Source organism: Mugil cephalus, chromosome 13 (genome assembly GCF_022458985.1).
Source record: "Mugil cephalus isolate CIBA_MC_2020 chromosome 13, CIBA_Mcephalus_1.1, whole genome shotgun sequence".
Taxonomy (NCBI): Eukaryota; Metazoa; Chordata; class Actinopteri; order Mugiliformes; family Mugilidae; genus Mugil; species Mugil cephalus.
The window spans coordinates 16,791,072-16,813,204 of record NC_061782.1 but is presented as its reverse complement, the minus strand read 5'-3'; the positions used below and the strand labels follow the sequence as shown (position 1 = coordinate 16,813,204).

At 40.5% G+C, this 22,133-nt stretch overlaps 1 protein-coding gene across 2 annotated transcripts; it reads right to left on the bottom strand.

Moving 5' to 3' along the window:
* Nucleotides 1-231: 231 nt before the first annotated feature.
* LOC125019352 (carbohydrate sulfotransferase 15-like) lies at nt 232-22,133 on the bottom strand. Of its 2 annotated transcripts, none has more exons than XM_047604104.1 (8): nt 22,115-22,133; nt 5,961-6,582; nt 4,964-5,303; nt 3,374-3,517; nt 2,378-2,534; nt 2,013-2,169; nt 757-904; nt 232-663 (listed from the first exon to the last, which is right to left on the bottom strand). In XM_047604104.1, the coding sequence occupies exons 2-8, from the start codon at nt 6,429-6,431 to the stop codon at nt 473-475; spliced, it is 1,608 nt and encodes a 535-aa protein (XP_047460060.1). In that variant the 5' UTR covers nt 6,432-6,582; nt 22,115-22,133; the 3' UTR covers nt 232-472. The 2 variants fall into 2 exon arrangements, with proteins under 2 accessions (XP_047460060.1, XP_047460059.1); XM_047604103.1 differs by lacking the exon at nt 22,115-22,133 and adding an exon at nt 15,852-16,046.

The following is a 22,133-nucleotide window of genomic DNA, read 5'->3' as shown; positions in this document are numbered from 1 at the left end:
TCCCAGCGTGGATTTCCCCGGAACTTGATGGATGTTCTCCACAGACAATATTTAAGGACTTTTACTCTAATATTGCTCATATTCATGGGAATTTATCAAAAAATAAATAAAAAATGGGATTCTTTCAATCTCATGAACACTTAACTTTTATCCCCAGTATCTGAAATGACTGCAGCCACAAAATGCATTTTAATCACCAGGCAGATCAAAATAAAATAATGATAACAATAATAATAATAAAAAAATCTGTTTATTTTATTCTCACCTTGACTTTATGATTCACTAACATTCTTTCAAAACCAAATAAATATTACCAGCAAGACTCACAAAATTATTCAGAGCTCCATCTAATGATTCAAAATGAATAATCTGTGTATGAGTTCATTTATTGTAGATTCATTTCTTTTGGCATTCTGCTTCAGCCGCTTGCTCTCGTTGTTCATTTACATCTGTCCACATTTCAGGCGCTCCCTCAGGAGTTAGTCCAGAGGAAGGCCTTGTTGTCTAATACAGTGGCCAGTTTTTGGTTGAAGGGCTTGTGAAATTCGCTGAGGAGGTGTCTGGTGGCCGGAAGCATAGGACCGAGATTCCTGTCCGCCGCCCGCCGAGTGTTAGACATGGGCCGCTTGGTCACTGCTGCCTCCACCTGCTCTGACAGGGGACCTGCAACACAGGTGGGATAATGCAGAATAAACCAGATAAATATACAGCTAGACACCTCTTTTCTCATATATAAATTTTAATTCGGATACGTACCAACAGTTAGAAAATCAAAAACCTTCTTGATTGTCCCTCTGAGGTTGGTCGCGTAGTCCTCGAGTCGAAGAACAAGAACCTGGTCCTTGTGGAAAACTGTCAGCCAGTCCAGCAGGAAGACAATGTACAAGCCCAGATTTAGTCTCACCTATAGGGGGTAATTGAAAACATGACAAATCTTTCATCTCCAGACAGATTTGTGGAAGAAAAAAAGAGACAGAGGTGTGTGTGTGTGTATCAAAAGCTGAGCTTATGCCACTGGGAAGTACACCTGCATCATGTCCACAGTGTGTTGAATGCACAGTACACTGAGCCACACTAGTAGACTATGTGACATTTTGTTTTGTTAAGGTGAAAATGGGTATCAGAGAACCAGTCTGTCATAGTCCTGTCATAGACTGGCAACCTGGCTGATTGGTGTAAGGAGCTTATTTAGAAAATGATTTATCCTGTATAAAATAGTTTTAGTATCATTATTTGTTTGTGTCACAGATGTTAAAAGCTCATTGTTGGTTTTGGTCTTTGTCGTCGGATTTGCTGCTAGTCGGTAAACTATCCAGCCTCATTCTTCAGCTATAAATCCAAAGCAGAACCTTAAATAATAATGTGTTATTATTAATTATTATTATTATTATTATTATTATTATTATGTAGACTTGGCTCTTGATTTTGAAACAGAAAAACACCGTATGTGTCAAAGAAATTACAGCATCTGACACCAAACACAATAAAACTGTTTGACATATTCAGTATAAAGCTAAAGAGTACATATTTCAAATGGGCCATACCTGTACTTACTAAATATAAAAGTAATGGGAGTTTAGTGGCTTCTTGTGTCCATGAACTGATGCATGCATCATGACTCCTCTAGAGGGCGCCACAGTACTGAAAGTACACGGTGCCCTCATGCACAAACTTCCACAGACACTCATCTTCATCTCATCCATAACAGCAAGTCATTTAAACAAAAACAAAGCCTCTAAGGTTTTGTTTTTCACATTTCAGAGGATGTTTGTTTCTTTTCTGAGACTGAGCTGATTGCTGCTTTTACTGTAGTAAATCTGCCAAGATGACAGCTGTCACCTACGTGTTGTGATTAAGAGTGACCGACTGCCATAACTCAAAACTTGGCTAAAGAGTGGGGATAACTTCAGTGCAGGGACATCTATTTATAGTATCTTAGAAGAGAGGAAGACATTCCTAAAGTTCAAATCTAGCAGCTGTAATACGGATAAATTTTCAGCTTTTCAACTTACCGGCATGATGTTGTAGAGGCTGGTGTTGTAGACGCAAGAGCGCAGCGACCTCTCACAGAGGCAGGACTGAAATAACTGAACAGACTCTATCACCTTCTGATGGAAGTCCTCCGCTGACTTGTTGGCCATTTTAAAGTACAAGTAGTCAGAGTACAGCCTGGGAACACAAACACAGTTTTTTCAGCCAGTTGGACGAAGAAAATTACATTTTGCTGCAGTGCAATAGGATTTTTTCAACTATAAATGGCAGGAAAGTGCTTTAGAAGCAACTAAGACTGAAATATTTAATCATGGAAATCACATCTGTTGCCATACAACCAGAGGTGTGGATGCCAGAGGTGTGGATGGATGGGTTTGTTTTGCACCTCTCGACTGGGTCTCGGAGCATGATGATGATTTTGGCCTCGGGCTGGACTGCGTGGATGAAGTCCTGAGCCAGGAATGGGGGCTCTGTCTCCTCCCTGTCTCTGTGGATATAGCTCCAGGCTTGGTTGTCCCACATAGTGGATGCGCTGGCTTCCCCTGTCAAGACACTGACAGTCTGAGTATCACCTTGGGTAACAACAGTTCGTTTAAAATGCAGCAGGGCAAACGAGCTGAATTCGGGGCCAAATATGCAAGAGGTGTCGCAAACACTTTCCATCACGGCTCATATTTGTGCGTGAGGAAATTTACAAACATTTGAAGTTTTTATGTTTTTAAAAACACACAGTGAGTGCCAAGATTCAAATGTGTTTTACTTCACTTGACAGTCAGTATTTCTACAAAATAGTCTAAAAGTTTTTTTTCTTCTTCCTGGAAAAGGCTCTGCAAAATCTATCTTACTACATAACTTCTTCTCTTCTTGAAAGTAACCTTTCTTAATTTCTTTTGTTTGTTCATATTTCTTCTCTGCTGCTTCTTGCAGTCAAGCAAAGTTTTCAGTCAATGAAATACTGTAAAACCACATAAAACAGAATGAATAATGAATGAATAAAGGTGGTTGTGACGTTGCCCAGAGGCGTTTCAGTTTCTGTGTACACTGCTAAAGACACTGGGCCGCCCGCTTTCGACCACAAAAGATCTGAAATAATGTCAGAGGTATTTCCCTCTGGCCCTTCACATGAGCACTGTAGTGGTTCTGAGGTGAAAGCCACTTGTGAGAAACCCACTGAAAATGAGCGAGGCCTTACTATAGAAGTGGAGGGAACAAAAGAGGCCTATAATTTAAATCATGGTCAGGATCCAGCAGTTTGGACGTTCAAAGTCATTCAGAAGGGAAAACTGTAAAGACGAGAGATTCCTCAATCTGATGCACAATGAACGCTAACAATACCAAATCACCCCCACCCACGGACACAAACACTTTCACATGTGTTCACCTGTTATGAGCCGGAGTGCGCGATGGTCTCCAGATGAATTTCCACTGATACCTTCTTGGATGTTGCGGGCTGCCAAGTCAAACAGATCCAGGTAATCGTCCACTGGGAAACTTTCCTGGAAGCCATCTTTGAAACGGATATAACCTGCAAGGCAAAATAGCACTCATTATATTCTCATTTGTAGACTCCGCTCTGCCATAACATGCATCCAATGAACTATATTTGACATATTTGAAATCATCATTTATCACAGTAGTTGCATACACAAAGTCAAACATTGCATACATTATTTCTCATAAACAAAAGTGTATTTATTATGTATTAGCAACTGGAGGTATTGCAGTACTTTACATACACTGTTATTACACTCACTTCCTACAGGAGACTCCCAGTAAAAGCTCTCCAGGGAGGAGAATTCATGTGGCCTTTAATTGTGAAGCAGCTGCAGAAGGTCTCATGCTGTACTCAGCAGTGTGAGTTTGATTTCCAACTTGGAGACGTTTTTTGTTTTTTTTTTTCACACTGCTGCCAGGGTTCATTGTTATACATTTTGATCCTGAACTGGGGTAAGTAAATCACAACCAGAGGGAAAAAATAAAAATAAAAAAAATAACACGATGTTCAGGTGGAATGTGGCAGAGAAATTACTGAACAAGAACATGTTGCAGCAAATAAAATAATTCCAGACCTATTAGGTATTAATTTCAAAAAATATATGTATAGTTATATTATACATAGTTTTTATTTGTATTCATTTGTATTTTTATCATCAGAGGTTTTTGGTGTTTTTAAAGCATCGCTGGTTCTTAAGACATAAAGTGTTCTTGGGTGTCATAGTTTTCAAAAATCCAGAATTAGAGGGGGAGCTGTTTTATTCCCCTCATGAAAAAACATGTTGAGGACATGTTGTTGAATTGAAATGGGGATTGAGTTAACTGGCTGCATTTAAAAAAAAAATGAACTAATCCTCTTAAAACAACAATAATGTCAAGGCTTTACTCTAATGATAGTAGTGCTGAGATTTATTGAGGGATTATTCATTTGGGTGTAAGGTCCTGTTTCATTTTTGGAAAAAATCTTTTTGACTTTTTTGCGGAAGGGTTATTATTAAAATGGCACCACTATCTGTCTTGCAGCTTGGACTAGAAGCTGATGGAATAATGTAGCCTTGCTCTGCCCACAGATAACCAACCACAAAAAAAAGATGCATGCAACAAATGCAACAAGTTACAGTGGATCATTTCATGGCCACGAACAAATGACTTCCTGTAGCATCAGCTTGTTGCTTAGCAACCTCACAGTAACCACTTGTATTCAGGAAGTCACTTTCTACAAGTCAACATCAGCTATCGAGTCTGTCATCAACCTCTGTGCAAGGAAGCAAGAAAGCACATTTCCTGAAATGTTCACAATGAGGCCAAGTAGCTTACAATGTTGATAACACAAATCTCAGACCTCAGATCAGAGCTGGGTTACAACTTTGTATGTGGTGCCTACTGTTTGCCCTCTGTCTGCATTCATTTATCAGTCAAATGTTATATTCATCATCTGGACTATATAACTTATGATAATCACGTCTTGACGACTCACCAAAGCGTTTTCTGGTCCACCAGTGCGGCTCCTTCATGGTGTTGAATTTCACCTCCGGGTGCAGCAGCAGTCGGTGAAACAAGTCTGTTGTGCCGCACTTTGGTTGGCCGATGATGTAGAAGTACGGCAAGCAGCGCAGACGGAAGTGTTTGCCATCTCTTTTGTGTAAGTGGTGGACAAAGGTGGTCCTGAGACGTTCGCACATGGTTTTGAAGCTCTTTGAGCGCAGCGTGAAGCGGTTCCTCCTGTACGGATCAGTGCTGATTCCACCTGAGAACTCCTCGTACCAGCAGGGGCTCTTGATGCTGGGCAAGAAATGTTGAGGAATCGCTGAGAACAACTGCGGACGGGAACAAAATGAAAATAGGTTCGAAATTAAAAAAAAAACAAAAAAACAAATGTTATAATATAGTGAGGCCTACATTACATGCATGGGTGTCAGGTTACAGGTTCTTATGACATAAAAAGTATAAAATTTCCATAATGTAGGGCCACTTAACAGGTAGTTGCAGCTTTGTAAATGATTCATCATCACAAATTTGGTCTGCACAAGTTTTTGGAAAAAAATATTTCGGACAAATAACACTAATTCAACTTAATGATCTCTGTATTTGTTAATTTACAACCTAACTACTAAAACTGGAGACGATCAAAGTTTTGCGTTGTGAGGTGGAAATGTAGGATGAGAACATATGTTAAACCCAGCAGAAACGTATTAGCACATAGTTACAAGCCCTCAATAACATCCAGAGTAGCTATTATGAGCTCCACCAAATAAGCATTTACTGCAGAGTTGATTGTATGCTGGTTGTTATTCATCAGTCAACAGTAGAGTAGAACAAGTTTGTCACTTTCACATTTTCAGGTCTAGACTGAATTATTAGCTACTGGCGTATGTTTGACAAAGCACTGTGGTCTGGACTCGTGATAGCGTTTTTTTTTTTTGGTCTGCTAATGTACGGCAGTGATGAGTCAGAGCTTATACACACAGACTTACACGAGGATCTGTTTTACTGATGTCCTTTTCGTCAGGCACCTTCCTGGGTTTGTACTGTTTGGAGCTGATGATGTTCACCAGCAGATTCATGTCTATTAAATTCTTTTTAAAGGGAACGTCGGCAGCTGCCGTGCTGGTTGGGATGAGCGCGGGTCTGAGCTGGTAGGGTGAGGGAGTGAGCAGAAGTCTTTTCTTGTCCCACATCAGGACATAGGAGGCCATGATGAGGAACACGAGCGTCAGGCCGAGGAGAAACCCAACCACTTTGAGCTTTGAGAAGCTCCGTAGGTTGTTTAAAAAGAACAGGGGGAAGTGCTTTACGTCCAGATTTTCTGTCACGTTTGTGTGCCTGAAGTCCAACAACGTCCTGACAGACCTTTTCCCATAGTTTTCAGCCATAGGCAAGCTGTGGAGGCTGTAATTGTGATCCCTTTGGAGGTTGCTCCCATATTTGCAGTCTGATAGTGACATGTTGACATAGAGGTGTAGTAGTCATGTAGGAACAGTGGCCAGGAAATTATTCCCTAAAGAAAACTGTAGGGTTCATCAAGAAGAACGAATAATCTGCAGGACATCCTTTGTCTCCATTTCTCACGCGTTCCTCAGTCCTCAACGAGACCTCCTGTAAAACAGAAACACTTGTTAAAATACTGCATGTAGCATTTCACCTAGTGGACTTTTCTTTGAAGTATTTCAGTTATTTCCCACAACACCAAAAGCATCAGCATGTGAATTTTTCAAACTAAAGTTGCTTCTGTTAAAGGGGTCACCTCCACAGCTGCAGCGGTGTGTGGTCTGCTATATGGAGATCCCTTGCGTTACGATGACGGCTATACAGCGCATGCAGGGGCAAGCTCTACTAAAATACTTCCAAGGTCAAAATAATAGTTACTCTGTAATTCAAAGCTAAAAACACACAGTTATTCTCTGTGAGGGAAAAGCCCACTGAGAGCTTTGTTTTCTTAACCTGGCAATGTTCTTTCAAGATCAAGGTTTTTCACAGAGAGAACAAAGTTAGGTATTGATACAGGTGAAGATGCAGTGGGGCAAGTGCAAGTGTTTTCTTTTCTCGCCCCATGAATAATAAGAAAGTCGGCATTAGTATTTCAATAATAGTGCTAATGAATTCCTCACACCCTAAGCCTTCCACAGCAACTGAAGTATTTCTTTTGTTGCAGAGTTTGCAAAATTTAACAATCTCACTGGACCGAGAAATAAAATCCTGCACCAGATCTGGCAAATGACAGTTGACACTTTATTTTTCTTACTGTACAATGGGGCCTCTTTAAAAGCAGTTGCAGTAGCTTATTGTGACCCGGTGTCTCCATGCTCAGACACTTAAAGGTGCATAAAAGGAGTATGATGAAAGGCGCCTCATCCTCATTTCTTGATCTTGTTCCATGTGAGTAATTAAACCATGAAAATAATTCCACAAGAATTATTTGATCGCTATGCACACATAGTGCAGCCACATAAAAAAGCTAATGGCGGGTTTCTATCATAACTGCAGCTTAAGCCTCCCCTTTATTCTACTGTATCCGTTATTGGTATCAAATTCAATGGGACGCGCTATGAGAGACTTCTCATCACTAGTGAGTGTTTGTGTTACAAAGTGGGGATATCAAGAAATGGAGACACGTTTACCACATTCCTGAGAGATTTCCATAGGAAAAGCCACTCTTGAGATGTTTGATGACACCTCCAGTAATAGTGGATATGGATGCTAATTTGTTTCCTTGGTGTTTCCTTCAAAATGTTAAAATACAACTTAGGTAAAAGTTTAAATTCCCAACAGCCTCATCCTTTGATGTCTTGTCTTACTGTTTACTCCATTATTACCTGGTTATTAGCCTGCTAAAATGCTAGCCTCCATGGCTTCTAGATGCCAACAGTTGCGTAGTAGCCACATTCCCATGACTAACGGCTAACGCTACCACTTGAGCGCCAAACATTTTGTGTACACGACTTAACATCTCATAATCTCAAGCTCAGAAGTTTCATTTCAGCATGATAAACAACACTAGAAAGTTGCATTATGTGGACTGATCTTGTCTCCTGCTTCGATCATTATTTATTGCCAAAAAGCATTGCGACCTCTGTACATGGAAACCTGTTCTAGCCATCTCCTTTTATTCTCTAATACCCTTTCACTCATCCATTTTGAAGTGTGGCTTATGCAAGCACAGTCTGTGTCAGTACACAGTTGATGAATGCATGCACAAAGGTCCTCTAATGTCTCAAATAAAGCTCTCACACAGACAGATTTCATAATAGGAGCCCATGCAGATTTATGAGGAATGCATGCTGGAGAAGGGAGTTGCTAATTTATAACTTGTTTTTTTTTTTTTTTTTAATCCTTCTAGATGTGTTTTACAACTCCAAATGCAAATCTGACATTTACAGTAGCGAGTTGCTCAAGTTAAAAGTGGGTGGTGCTGTTTTTAATGCTAATCTTAATTCCTGCTTTTTTATGAGACAGTCGTGTTAACACCCTTTCTATCCTTTTATCTGTTTTTATCACATTAATGAATTCTACAGTTCTTTAGTCTCATTTCTGTCATGCCTCTGCACATGTTTAATTCTGCAAATCCAGGTAATCGTTATCTGTTCCTTGCATATATTAATCTATTATTCACCAAACTTTCAGCGTAAGAGAGAAGAGAGAGATTTGGAAATGAGACAGAACATAAAGAGGACAGTGAGAGTCAAGGGTGAAGTGCAGAGTGGAGGAGTGAAGCAGCAGAGATGAGAAAAAGACAGTGAGAATGAGCGGGAAAGACAGCCTTAGACTTTAGACCATCAAAATCGATCCGTGCCAGGAAGCAAACAGCAGGTGGGATTGACTGAGGTGAAACCCCACCATGAAATTCTGATGACTCAAAACAAAAAGCTGCATTCATCATTGCATTAGATTCCTTTGTTGTCCTTTGTTGACCTAAGTGCACAGAATGTCAGGAAGGTCTGGTATCAAAGCCAGAGTGGGATGTGGCCCATCTTGTTTGTAGTGTTACATTGCTTGTGTGTTGTGATTTTATCGGATTATCTAAATCTTACAGTCACAGGGCTGTGCATAACATAACAACACCAATATTTCAGGCTGTCTGCGCTTTGCAGAATCCTGCACATTTATTCAGAACTCAACTGGATTTGTTAGAAGGAAAAAGGGGATGGAATAAGATGTTTTTAGGGAAAGGTAAGAACTAATCCTGTATAAAACCAGTAATCTTGTTAATTTGTTGGCCGCTATACATTTCATTTTATCATGTCTATTATGAGACTTGAGCTGCAATGATGTTAACAGCTTTCTAAAACAACAAAACCATACCCCTCTTTCTCAGAGTCCTGCACAAAATAAAAAAAAATAAAAATGGGGTTTATTTGTGTATTTATTTGTCTCATAGTAAAGGTAACATTCCTAGGTTTACTGCAAAGCTACAACCATATGTTACTGTTTCAAAGTAAATGAGAATGGAACACAGATGGATGCTTATAATGTGAAGCAAAGAAAGGTTTGAGTGGAGGCCTGTTTATGTAAGCTCTCCAACTTGGCTGTACTGGCACATTTGGGGACCACCTGTAAGCTGCTCCCAGTAGCAGGAGGTTAAGCATACTGGTATTTCTAGCTAAGTGCATGCTAACCTACTCAAAGCATAGCATGATAGCATGCCGGCATTTTACAATTAACACATCTGCGAAAGTAAATACACCTTCAGCTTCAACTATAAACCAATATTTTGTGCACATTTCAATAAAAAGCTGGAAGCTTCCCTATATTATAATATCTCATTTTATATTGCCAGCTAACAGATCAACATTGCCGCCCAATGGGCTCATTACAGCCAAAAATCCACAAATCATCACGTGGATCATCCACCATGTGCATCTCAGTTTAATCTTAACAAATACCAGTGTAGAGGAATGGGGATATCCTTCAAACAGTTGTTTAGTCCTCCCTACACTTTGGACCAAGTCAACATGTTACAGCACCTGCTGGCTAGATTTACAGTTGGCTTGGATATTCATGGGCCCCTGAGAATTAATGAGAACGTTTACAGCTCTGGACCTATCTGTTTCTCAATGTTTTAGAAAAGAAATTTAATGGGCAGTTTGCCATGAAAGAAAGACAAACACAAGTAAGTACTCAAAGGAATAACTTTTTTTTATGTATTCCTCTGGCCCCAAGATATCCCACAAACTAATGTGCAGATTTCCATGAAGCTAAATATATTCTGACTGAGCTGGTAACACTGGGGTTTACTTGCCCATGGCTTTTCAATCCAATGCCACCCATAAAGAAGTCAGAGCTGCTATTTACTGAGATTAATTAAAACCCAAGAGTCTTTAACATCTGATTGACAGACATCTAAATCACATACCTCTTACGCTTCCATACATTCAGACTGTACCGTCAGACCATAACTGTGATTTATACATTATAACCCAACAAACAAACACATTTAGAAATTACGCTTGATGTCGTATTGAGTGTCTTCTGTCATACTGTATGGATACATCTAACTTCTTGACCATTTATTGTCATCTGTGTTCAGCCTTTTCATACAGAAACTTGATCCAAAGATTTTGTTTGGACAGAACTCCTTATGAACTACACATCTTGATGGACAGTGTGTTAATCTAATTTCACTGATTCAAATGTTGATCCTGATGGTGCCAAGCAAAAGACGTGCTCAATCCAGTGAGAGAGGGTCCAGTGAAAAGGAAAACTTCTAACATTTCTGCTCAGACGTATTTTGTTGAAAATATTTCACAGAATGGTGTCTTTACTTCTCTACCCTCTGTTTGGAGTCGAGAAATACTACAGCGAAACAGTTTATTCTTAATAATAACAACACGCTCCGCAACGACACGGGACCATCGTATTAGTACCATGTGCCTGCAACATGGACAAATGATGAACCTCATTATTTTTAATCAGCTCCAGCTGTACAGACTCCACAGCTGTGTGTCAAACGTGCGGAACTGAGCCTACGGAATTGATCTGCTGATAAAAATGAGCAATTACAGTGAAACTGCAATCCTGTACCAGATTCCTTCTCAGCAGAAAATGTGGTGATATGAAAACTTGATTGCATTTATGACATTTCATATATGCGACGAGGTTTTATGCATCTGCTTGATTTTGTTCACTGAAGATGTGATCAGAGCCTTATATTGGGTGGAGGTTATATCACTGCAAAGGAGTATAAAACCCTGCGCATATTTACAGCAGGCACACTTTAGGAACTTATATACACAGAGGCATGCTCATTAAGACGCTGCCTCCTTGTACCTTCTCATTTTCCCCACCTATATACCTTCAGTGATAAAACTGACTCCAGACAGAATCCGTCCTGTGCGGCAAAGATACCGACTAAACGGTAGACGATAATCAGCATCCCTACAGAGCTGCTCCACAGACAAACATGCTACACGTTGTGTGCAGATGTATTACTCTGTTTTGCGTCCACATTATAAGAGGATCCACTGTGACCGCAAAATAATTTAGGAGAGGAGATCCAAGAGTGAGCACAGTGCACACACATGTTTTCGCCTCCCTGAAACATGTTTTAATCATGTCATCATGTTTATAACTGTGTAAGCACAGCTTGACCTTATACAGTACACTCTGTGACTGGGACTTGGCTGAATCCCAGCACTGGGAAATGGGAGGCACAAGAAAAACCTGATGCCACAAAAGGAAATAAGACAGCCTCCCTGTTGATGGGAAAGGCAAACAAAGATGGATGGGATAGCAAACTGAGGTAATAATCAAACTTTCTTTCTGTGGATGAAAAAGAAATCAAAAGTCAAAGTAATTTCAAGTTTTCTGCTGAGAGGCGCTTGGATATCGGGTTTCCTTCTTGTCGGAGGTCCTCTACACGGCCAGATTATGGTTGAAATCTTTGCAGGAAATCTAAAAGCGCCCGGAGAATACAAATATCTCAGGAAACAGGCTTAATCTACCTCATCAGGCTGGACTATTCCTCCATTTCCTTATAAATTCCCACCGAAATAAAAGACCCATCGGCCGATTTTCTATCACTGAACACTGGTGTTGACTTCGCTGGAATCCGACTCCTTAATCGGTTGAATAACAAGGCTATTGAAGCGACAGTGCAGTCTAAACAAAGCCGACACGTGCTAAAAAGAAGCGCCACAAATATCAACACGCTTGTCCACCATGACATCTGGAGGGCAGATGTGGTCTCAGATAAACTTTGTACATGTGCATGTCAGTGTTTATTTCTGCTTGCATATGATTTTCTTATAGCAATGCATGGATTGCTTTGGTGGAAATTTAAAACCAATGTGATATTTATAGCAGGTAGAGAACATCTGAAACTTTACCTACTGTTTAATAAGTTATGGTGACATAAGGCGGACACACAGTAAAGCTAGGGTAATTCCAATCTATTAAAACTTATTTTTCAATTTCTGGATAGAAGGACGTGATCAAACTAAATGGATTGCCAAGTATCAGCCTCTGACAAGTGTTCAATTCAGGCTGTAAATAAACCGACTGTAAATATGTACCATGTTATCTAAAGCACCTTTTAGTTCTCTGAGTTGAGAATAATAGTTAGCACACATTGAATGTGAGCATTAATTCCTCAGTGCATAGTATAATAAACAATCTCAGCTCTTCGACTAAATGGATGCGTTTAGAGAAATTGAAAGGAAAACTCTGTCTCAAGATGGTGGCCTGAAACAAACAAATTAGGTTTTTATTTATTGGTGCCCATAGAGTGTTCATATTATAGCATCTATGTTGGACTCATCCTCTTCCCAAAGAGAGTTCCCCTCTCAGAAACTTGCCATTCATACAAGAGGCTTGTTAAGATGGATATTTATACCACTTATTGTTAAGCAAGCCCTTGCAGTCATGTGAGACACCATCAGTCATGTCTTTGTTTAAGTGACAAAGTTCGCAGTGACTGAAGTAATCAAAGCAGGAGGAAGTGAGATGACATCACAAAGCCACAGGTTGCACATAGGAAGGAGGTTGCCGCTTAGTGATGAGCTGCCAAAAAAGTTAGTCGGAGTCTGCTGCTTGTTTCCTGTTTCATGCAACTACATTATCATATCCACTGCAGTCTTTAACCGTTTCAACAGTTTTATTGTGACACATTGGCACCTGCCGCTCATACATTCATAGCGTCTAATTGTTAACAGAGACTAGACTGCAGTGTATTTTTCACCCTCCTTCATCAGGAAACATTTAAGCTTCAGTTTCACTGCTCTGTCCAACCGAACAGATTTTCATTTCTCCTTCTGTCGCCCTTACTTTTCTTACACAGTCAGCTAAACTATAGAGATCTATCACTATGTCACCATTGATTTCCATTCTTTGTGTCAATGCCAGTTCTCCAAATCCAATGTTAAAGTGATCTGGTTATGCAGATATTAAAAACGTTCTCATTTATTTTGTATTAGATCATGAGCTAAATGTGATAATGTGCCTCAGTTCCTTTTTGGACTAGTTACTGGGGGCTTAGGCAAAACAAATCCGAAACATCATTTTCTTTGTGGTTTCAGTTCATGTCTCTGTCTTAGTTTTTCACAAATCTCTGTAATTAACTTGTATTATTACACTGTATAATGTTTGCCAGCTTTGTTGCTGCTTCATACCGACTGATCAGCTTCATAACTGAGCAGTAAAGAAGAAGTTCTGCTGCGGCCTTGGTTAGCAAACCAAGCAAGCCTTGGTACATGTCTCTTCTTGAGTTAAAACCTCACCGTTTGCTGATGAGGAAAACACTTGGAGACAGAAACTGTCAGTGCTGTTCAAATTTTTTTTGATTGTGTTAGAAGACATACCGTAACCCCTGTTTGCACAAAGTGCACCTACAAGACACGCAGCAGCTTGATTGTACAAGTCGGGTTTTCATTATGGAGCCAACAGTTGTTCACACTACCATTATACTCAGTATCTAATAAATACAAAGTTAATGCTTGTGATAAACATCACATTTTAAAGGCTTTAGACTATTATGTTGCATGACTCCTGTTTCATTATGAGTGCTGCCTGTTGCCTCATTATAATACACTGCAGAAGATATTTGTTCAGGCTGGTGACTCATAAACCAGATTCCAGGCAACAGGATTTATTATCATTATTTATTTATATATTTTGCTTTAGCAATTTGGAGGTAGAATCCTAAATTATGCAACTTTAAAATAAAGCATTTTTATCAGAAGAGATCAACTTGAGTGTTTTTCCAGCTTGTAAATCTGTATAACTTTGCTGTGATACAAAGAAACTCAGCCAAACATGATGATTTCAAAGGAGAGACAAAGCAAAATACTTTTTAAAATGAACTGCAGCAAAGTAAAGATCCTCCTGGTGCAGTGATATTCAAAACACACGATGGATGGAAATGAAAAACAAAGAAAACTCCCAGTGAATAACTTCATACATCAGGAAAAGTACTCAACAGCGAGAGCAGAATAAAAAAAAGGAAAAAAAAGATAAAGATTAATGTCCGACTGCACTGGCTTATCCTTTCTAAAAGAGTTCTCATGTCAAAAATGAGACAGATCGCATCTTGCAATACGAAGCCTCGTTGTCATCTCAGGTTAAAAGCTATCAACTCTCGAAATAGACGCTCTGCGACGCTGCCAAAACCCTTCAGTATCAAGGCGTCCTCCCACATTCCTAATGCTCTGTTACAGAATCATTTTCTTCCATTTGTGGTGGACCCCCAGAGTCCACTCTAAACAATCTGATATGGTACAAACCGACTCGCTCTCCCTCTCCCCTCTCATACTTGCAGCATTACCTAAGCCTTCGAACACTGGCCCTTGCCAAAAGAAGCATGGCTTTGACATCTCAGCAGCTCCAGACATTTGTTCAGGGGGCAACCTAAAACCGTCCTGCCTGCCAGACCAGACCCACTGCAGGGGTAGTATGATTTAGCTGGGGGTTGTGGAGAGGTGCTGCCATTTAAAAATCAACACCACATCTATTTCATATTTATTCACTTGTACCTACTTCTCTTTCTCCCCAAAATCATCAATTAAACACAAATTCAGGGATTTAGAAGCTGCACTGAGACTCAGGACATTTTGCCCAAAGGTCATCTGCCGACCTGTCAGGACCTCTGCTCCCAGCTGCAGCTCTTTTAATAGACCGCAAGGAAAATGAAGGAAATGTCAAGCAGAAACATCTCACACATCAACAGATCTCACTCCGGACTTCAGAGCGAAGCCCAGCGATGACCTGGAATAAGAATGCACAAGTCACTTCACGGCCTGTTTGCTAAGATACAGGAGGGGGGGAAATGTAAGGCACAATGGAATGAGTCTGGCAGGCAAATCTCTCAGTCAGATGTTGACAGAGAACAATCCGGTTTGTTATTTTACAATAAACAAGAATAAGAAGAATTACAAGATAAGCACAGGACTTCGGGACCATGTATACAAATGTTTGCAGTTTATCTTTGATTCATACCACAGTCTTGTTTGTTATTCAGTTTATGGTATAAACCCAGAGTCTACGACCCCCTAGAGACATTTTGCAGCTGTCCAGTGAGCTATATGATTTAACCAGGAGGACATTCATCGTTACTCACGCCAAGCTTAGCTTTTTTTTTTTTTTTTTTTTGGACATTTAAACGTTTCAAGTATATCTTCGTCTTTTGTAGCCGCTGCTGTCAAAGGAAGCTGTCAAATCGTGGACACCGCTACTCTACTTTCAAACAGACAGCATCACATTTTTTAGAAATGATAAGAAATAAAGAAAAACGTGCAACACGTTTTAGTATCGGTGTAAAGAATATTTAAACTACGTTATAAATCTCGAACTACTCGCGTTGAAACGTCAAAATCCTTTTTTTCTATTTCTTTTTTTATCTCGACTCTTTCTGTAGTTACTGGAACAAAGACACTCACGCTGGAGTCGAGTCGCCTTATTCCAAGCGTCGGCTGCGCGAATGCTCACGACCATCGCGAGTTAAGACGACCAAACCGATTTGACAAGTGTCAGCGTGAGACGTCGAGAGAGGTAAAGACGCTGTATCCTCAGTGTGAGCGGTGATCATGTTGACAAACGCCGGCGACGCTTTTTGACTGAGCTCTCCTGCGCGCTACGAGGAGAGGAGGAGAAAGGGGAGGCGCGCATGTGGAGAAGCGCACGAAAAAAAACAGCAGCGGGTCCGAGATCTTGTCAACACTTCAGCCTCGAAATATGAGTGATTGGTTTTATGATATAAATACTACGCCGCTTTAAGAGCAAATCCGTGGATGCTGGGTAACAAACAAACAAATCCCTCACCCACGTGCACTAAAAGTTCTCCTTATTTAGAGAATCAAGATTCACTAACGGGACACATGTTGATTCACTGTTAGAAACAACCTTTATTAGAGCAGCAGCATCGTCTCTAGTGTTTACATTTCTCATTTCTCACCATTTACCCTAAATGGTCCACTGGATTTAGTTTGCCTGTATCACAGTGATTTGTGCATGGACACACCAGACTCCCTGAATGCATGTTAGTACTCCACGTTTATCCAAAAGGTGCTGAACAAAGGCAAGTCCAGTTGCCTTTATTCAACGCCTTTTGCATTACCATGACCTGGATGACTGAGCACCTTCACAGATACTCCATATTTAATCCATTTTAATGTTATTATCATTATTTTTTAAATGCTATTCTTAGTCCATGCCGGAACAAAGATGAACAAATAATTACTAATTCCTACAGCGGAATTGACAAATGCTGAAATGTTGTGCAATCCAGGAGGTTCATGGTTTTGTAATCTGCATCTAACTGCTCGTGAACAGCACATGACAGGTGATTAAGTCTGACACAGTTAAATCAGGTCATGGTGTTCTTTGAAACTGATGGGTAATTTTTTTTTTCTTCGGGAGTTGTCATGCCATCATGTGTAGGAGTCAGTGGGCCTAGTAATAAAACCACAAGCTGAATAAAAATGAAACTGAACGGCAGGTCCACACATGTATAAAAACCTGAGCACATATTCCAGTTAGTCCTTTTCTAAGTTGTGGGTGTGTTCTGCTTTCAACATTACTCAAGACACTGAGGAAAATCTCGGAAGGAAAAACAACTGTTTATAAGTTGGAATTTCTTCTTCAATGGCACACCAGTTTCCCAGTTGCTGATGACGTTCCACTATCTGTCAGGGATTCAGGGATTCATGTCCAACAGATAACCAGTTCAGTTCCAATTCACGTACCAATTCTGTCCAGGAACCAACAAAACACAATTAACTTGTAGTGAACTAATGCATTTTAACCACAGAATCAGTTCCACACTCCAGTCTGGGAGGTGGTTGAACCCGGCCTTTGCCAACTCTTCAGCTTTTCGGAATAGAGGCTTCGAGGTTCAGCAGATGTTCATAATGACACAGATGCCATAATTCCCATTGGCTCAGATTGGGAGCCAACATTTAGGTTCCAAAACAACTCATTTTGGCTCAAAAAGACTTCATGGATGAGAACCAAATCTGCTCTTCTTTGGTGTAAAATCCCTTAGAGTGTGTCAGCATTGATGCAGAATCACAGATTAAGAATCGAGTCAAGGATTGCTTAAAGTTTGTGTGTTTTATATGCATGAAAATATTATTGGACTCCGCTGCAACAGCATTGGCATTATGTTAATAAAAGATGTATGCAAAAATCCCATATTCAGTTTTATCAGCCCAGAAGAAACTATCGTGATAAATTAAATCCTTTCAGTTACATCACACAAGTCATTGACGCAGTTCCTCCTCTTTACAGGAAGGAAATTAATTCTCTTGTCAAGAGCCGGCTCCCTCGCCATTCGCTATGACATCTGTTTCTTGCAGGCATAAACTGAAAAAAAAAAAAAAAAGAACGAGAGAAATGTTCGGGGCTGCCGCGGTGTTCATCTTTAGAGCTCCCACTGGTTGCAACTTTAAAGAGGTAAGATGGCTCATTTCTGACAAGTGAAAGAGCTTGCCCTGGAAAACTGACGCTGCTATAGGAAGATAAAGTCCCATTTGAATAAACTCTCTCCCCCTCCGGGAACATCCATATGCATGAGAGTGAAAGTCTAATTGCTGATAATTCCTGTTAAATTGATTGTGATTTATTCACATCTCCTGGAGATGCACAAGCTGCCGGTATGAATGGAGTTCAGCAATTAGTTCTCCTGCAGTCAGAGAATCAATTTAGATCAGTTTTGAATGGATCGTATGTGATCGGTGTTGGTTGTTACAGTCAAACGCACTATCTTGGCACAGCAGTGTAGGCTCCTATGTTCCTAAGCAAAATACCCAAACTAACAAATAGACTGCCATGATAGTTTAGAAACTCTGCTTTATAATTAGTTTTCAGTTCAGTGTTCGCTCTGGTTCACTCTCACCTTTCACACGGCACAATTTTTTTTCCCCCACAGCAAGATCCACACAACTGCTCAGTAGCAAATGACAGACTCAGTTAGCGGCTAGATGGAAATCACAGTTTATCAATAAGCACTGATGAAGCCAGATACTACAGAACGGGGGTGTCAAATATACAGTCAGCCAAAATCAGTCCAGCTTATTGTCCAGACTGACTCTGAAGTGTGAACATTACATATTAACTACAGATTTTCAGTGAAATAAACTGCTGTTCTTAATTTGTCCACTAAGTGCTACACTCTCTCAGTGAGAATTGCTGACAAACCACAACACTGAGACCGGAGCTAAACAACAGATGGCAGCAATCACACTTACTTTTCTTAGGAAATTTCAGGTTGTTCATATCACATTTTGTAAAAAAAAAAAAAAAAATTCTTGTTTACATATAAACATTGACATAATGTCCTTGTTCTTCTTTTCACTGAAACAAAGTGAAACATTTTGAGTTGTTGTTTTTTAGAAGTTAAATATTTTATTATGTTACTGGCCCGGCCTGCTTGTGTTGTGTGTGAACTGAGTTTGATAACCCATCTATAGGAGCTGGTAGAGACCAGAGCTGGAGCTAATATACAGCAACTATATGAGCGATGCAAACATACCCGATCATGTTGTTCCATACATTTAACACGTGCACATTAGTTCAACATCCTAATCCAGTCTTTTGACCTAGAAATCATGCCCTTGCCCTCCTTTGCTTTTAGGTGTGTACCTTTGGGTTATACTTGAATCTTGGTGCACTGGCTGCAGCTGTTTCCGTCTTGGCCTTGGCCGACTGCCCGTAACTCCAGACTTATTCAAAAATGGAGCTGTGCTGAGGCAGGAAAATGACAGCTGGACAGACATCTAGCAACCTGTGAAGCCACCCACCAGTCAATTTAAGCAGCCATGCCCTAGACTATGTGTAATTTGATATAAATTAAATTATTGAGTTATATAAATATTCGCCAGCTGTATAATGAATGTGGGAATTAGCTATTGAGACCAGAACTGTTTTCTGTACTAACATTTTAACACGGAGGTAAATAGAAGTGACAACTTTAGACTTTTCCATGTTATCTCAGTATTTTCTCCCTGGAGGTTGCTTCTTGCTTTCGCAATGTTACGCATTTATATTACTATTGGTATACTTCTCAGGTAATCAGACTTTATGGTATGTGAAATGACTTTTTATTTCTCAAACCGTGCATCAGCTTTGCACCACAACACAGCGGTTCACAAAAATTAGAGCTATATATCTCTATATAAATTTGACTTCTCATTCTACCGTATGAAAAAACACATGCAAAAAAATGCACTTGGAGACTCACATACACATGCGTTGTGTATTGTACCAAATTACACCACAAGCACACAACTCAAACCTGCAATATTCCTGTGCCACTGATTCTTTCTTGAAAGGATCGTAGAAGTATTTGACAAGGTAAGAAAGTTTTCTCTTTTTTTATAATTGTTACTGGAGCTTGGTGAAGGGAAGCACGGCTCATTAAAGATGAAATCTTCTTTTCTGCACACTGCCTCCACCCTGTCTTAGGTCTATGTGCCAAATCAGCTCACCTTGCGGGCTGAGTGTTTACCATCCACTTCAGAGACATTCAGATCTCAGTTCATAAACAGAGGCCTCAGCTTGAGAAGCTACGCTGTGCTGAATCTTTTTTTTTTTTCTCCGAGAGGAAGACAGACTCTTGTTTCTCTTTTCCAGATCAGCCGCAGCAGATTTCATGAGAATGCCATTAGTTCCCTCAGCAGCCGTTGCAAGATAATGTCCCCTAATGATCCTGCACTAGTTGTGTGTATGAATGTGTGTGCGCGTGCAACGGAGGACGAGCTCTCTTCCAGCACCGTGGTCTTTGACTTTGAGACAGACAGTAATTAACGGCACTCTGTCCTCTTCTGTGTTATTAGTACAGCTGACCTTTGAATGCATCAGACCAGTGAGGCAACACATCTGGTAAAGCCGCAGTATTTGGGAACAAGAGAGGTGAGAAGAATATTAAACAGACACTGACAGTGAGGTTTCCCCAAGTTGATGACAGATTTTTTTTTTTGCCCTGGTTTGTTTTGACCGGGGAGGACATCAATACCCAGACGGTCTAAACAGATACCAGACAGTAGAACGATCTGATACTGAAAGCCCACTTGTACACGACTAGTTGACAGCCTCCTCTTAGGGAAGTGCAGTTATGTCAGCTGCGGGTGGAATCCCCCTCATTTTACTCTTGGTTGAATCACAAGCCGTTTCCTTGGAAAATCTGTTTTTATCCATGGCCTGACTCGCGTGCCAGTGGTCTTGTAATCACATCAACGTGTCTGCATTGGCAGGCGCGCAAAGATTAGCACACATAAAGTCAAAATAGTGAAGGGAAAAGACGGAGCAGACGAGCCTGAACAGCGTCGCCTGCCAGGGATTTATCGAAGGCATCGCTCAAACACTGGCATGCCATTTCCGGACTGTCTTGAACAAAACCCCTGACTGGGAAGTTGTTCAAATATTTCCCCTCAGCCAAGATTGGTCCTGAAGGCTGACTCTAAATCAGAATTCCTATCAGCTCATTAGGTCTCATTTCATTGTTTTGCCACTTTGAGCTTTCCATCTCTCGCACTGGAAACTGTTCCACTTGTGTAGGCAAATTGCTTTATCAAAACCCCATTGTTCATCATAGAAGGAGCACGTCAATAAGGGAGGGTAAAGATGGACCTAAATGAGACAAAATATTGATCTTTCTCACACACTGTACTCCCTCGGGCAAATACAAAGGCAAGATCCAGTCAAAACAGAATATATTACGCCAAATGGAAACTCCTATTAAATTATGAACACAGAGAGCAGGATATTTTTTACTACTTACTTACTTTTTTGGGAAGATTCGGTTTCATCACATTTTTTCCTAATGACTGGTAACAGCTGCAGAAGGCCAGACTGCAGTGACTGGATTGTCAAGCATTTGGCTTTCTCCTACTTCTCGAGGGTACGTCTAGCTGTCAGAAGTCCAGGTAGTTATTGTTTCAACTTCAAAGATTCGGAATTTAACAGCTGGCGTCACACTCGCAATGCCAATATTCTGTATGCAATATAAAAGAAATGTGCAGCTCTTGTTCGGGATAATGGTGCCGCTTAGGTTTTTATCACTGAACTTGAGGTCGACCCAGAGATCGAGCGATATAGTACAGCTCACGTCTGAATTTCCAAGCAGTTAAGCCCTCCTGAGAGGGCCCATCCGCTCCAGACCTCAACCTGACTTTCACTTTCTATCGCTGATTAAAATACTATAACAAGTTTGCTCCTTCTGCCAACTGGCCGCCACTTGGTACTGAAGAAATCAGTTTTATCTCCTCCCTTCCTCGGCCCCTGCTGCGCTGGTGAATGCAGTTGAAATACAAAACATCCAGGAAAGATGGACGTCATGCAAAACTCGAGCAAGTGTTTTTGTAGGCCCGACGTGTACCCGCCAGAGTTTGGAAGTGCACTTTTACATTGAGTGGATTAACTTTATTTTCCAATTAGGCAGTTCAGATATTTAAGAGAAAGCACTCAGAGCTGTTTAGCTTTCACTGTGTGTCTGTTGAACTTGGCTTGTCCACACTGAGATCAGTGTTTTCTAAAAATGACCAAGATTTACACGGCCTGACTGCACAGCCCACACATTTTTCCTTAGAAGAAGTGTGTGGGTGCAAACAAAGATCTAAACTGTTGCCTTTTAACAAATGACATATAAACCAACGTGTTGCAAAAGACGGATATAAACATATTTTCGTAATACATATGTACAAACCGTCATCTACGGTGCGTGC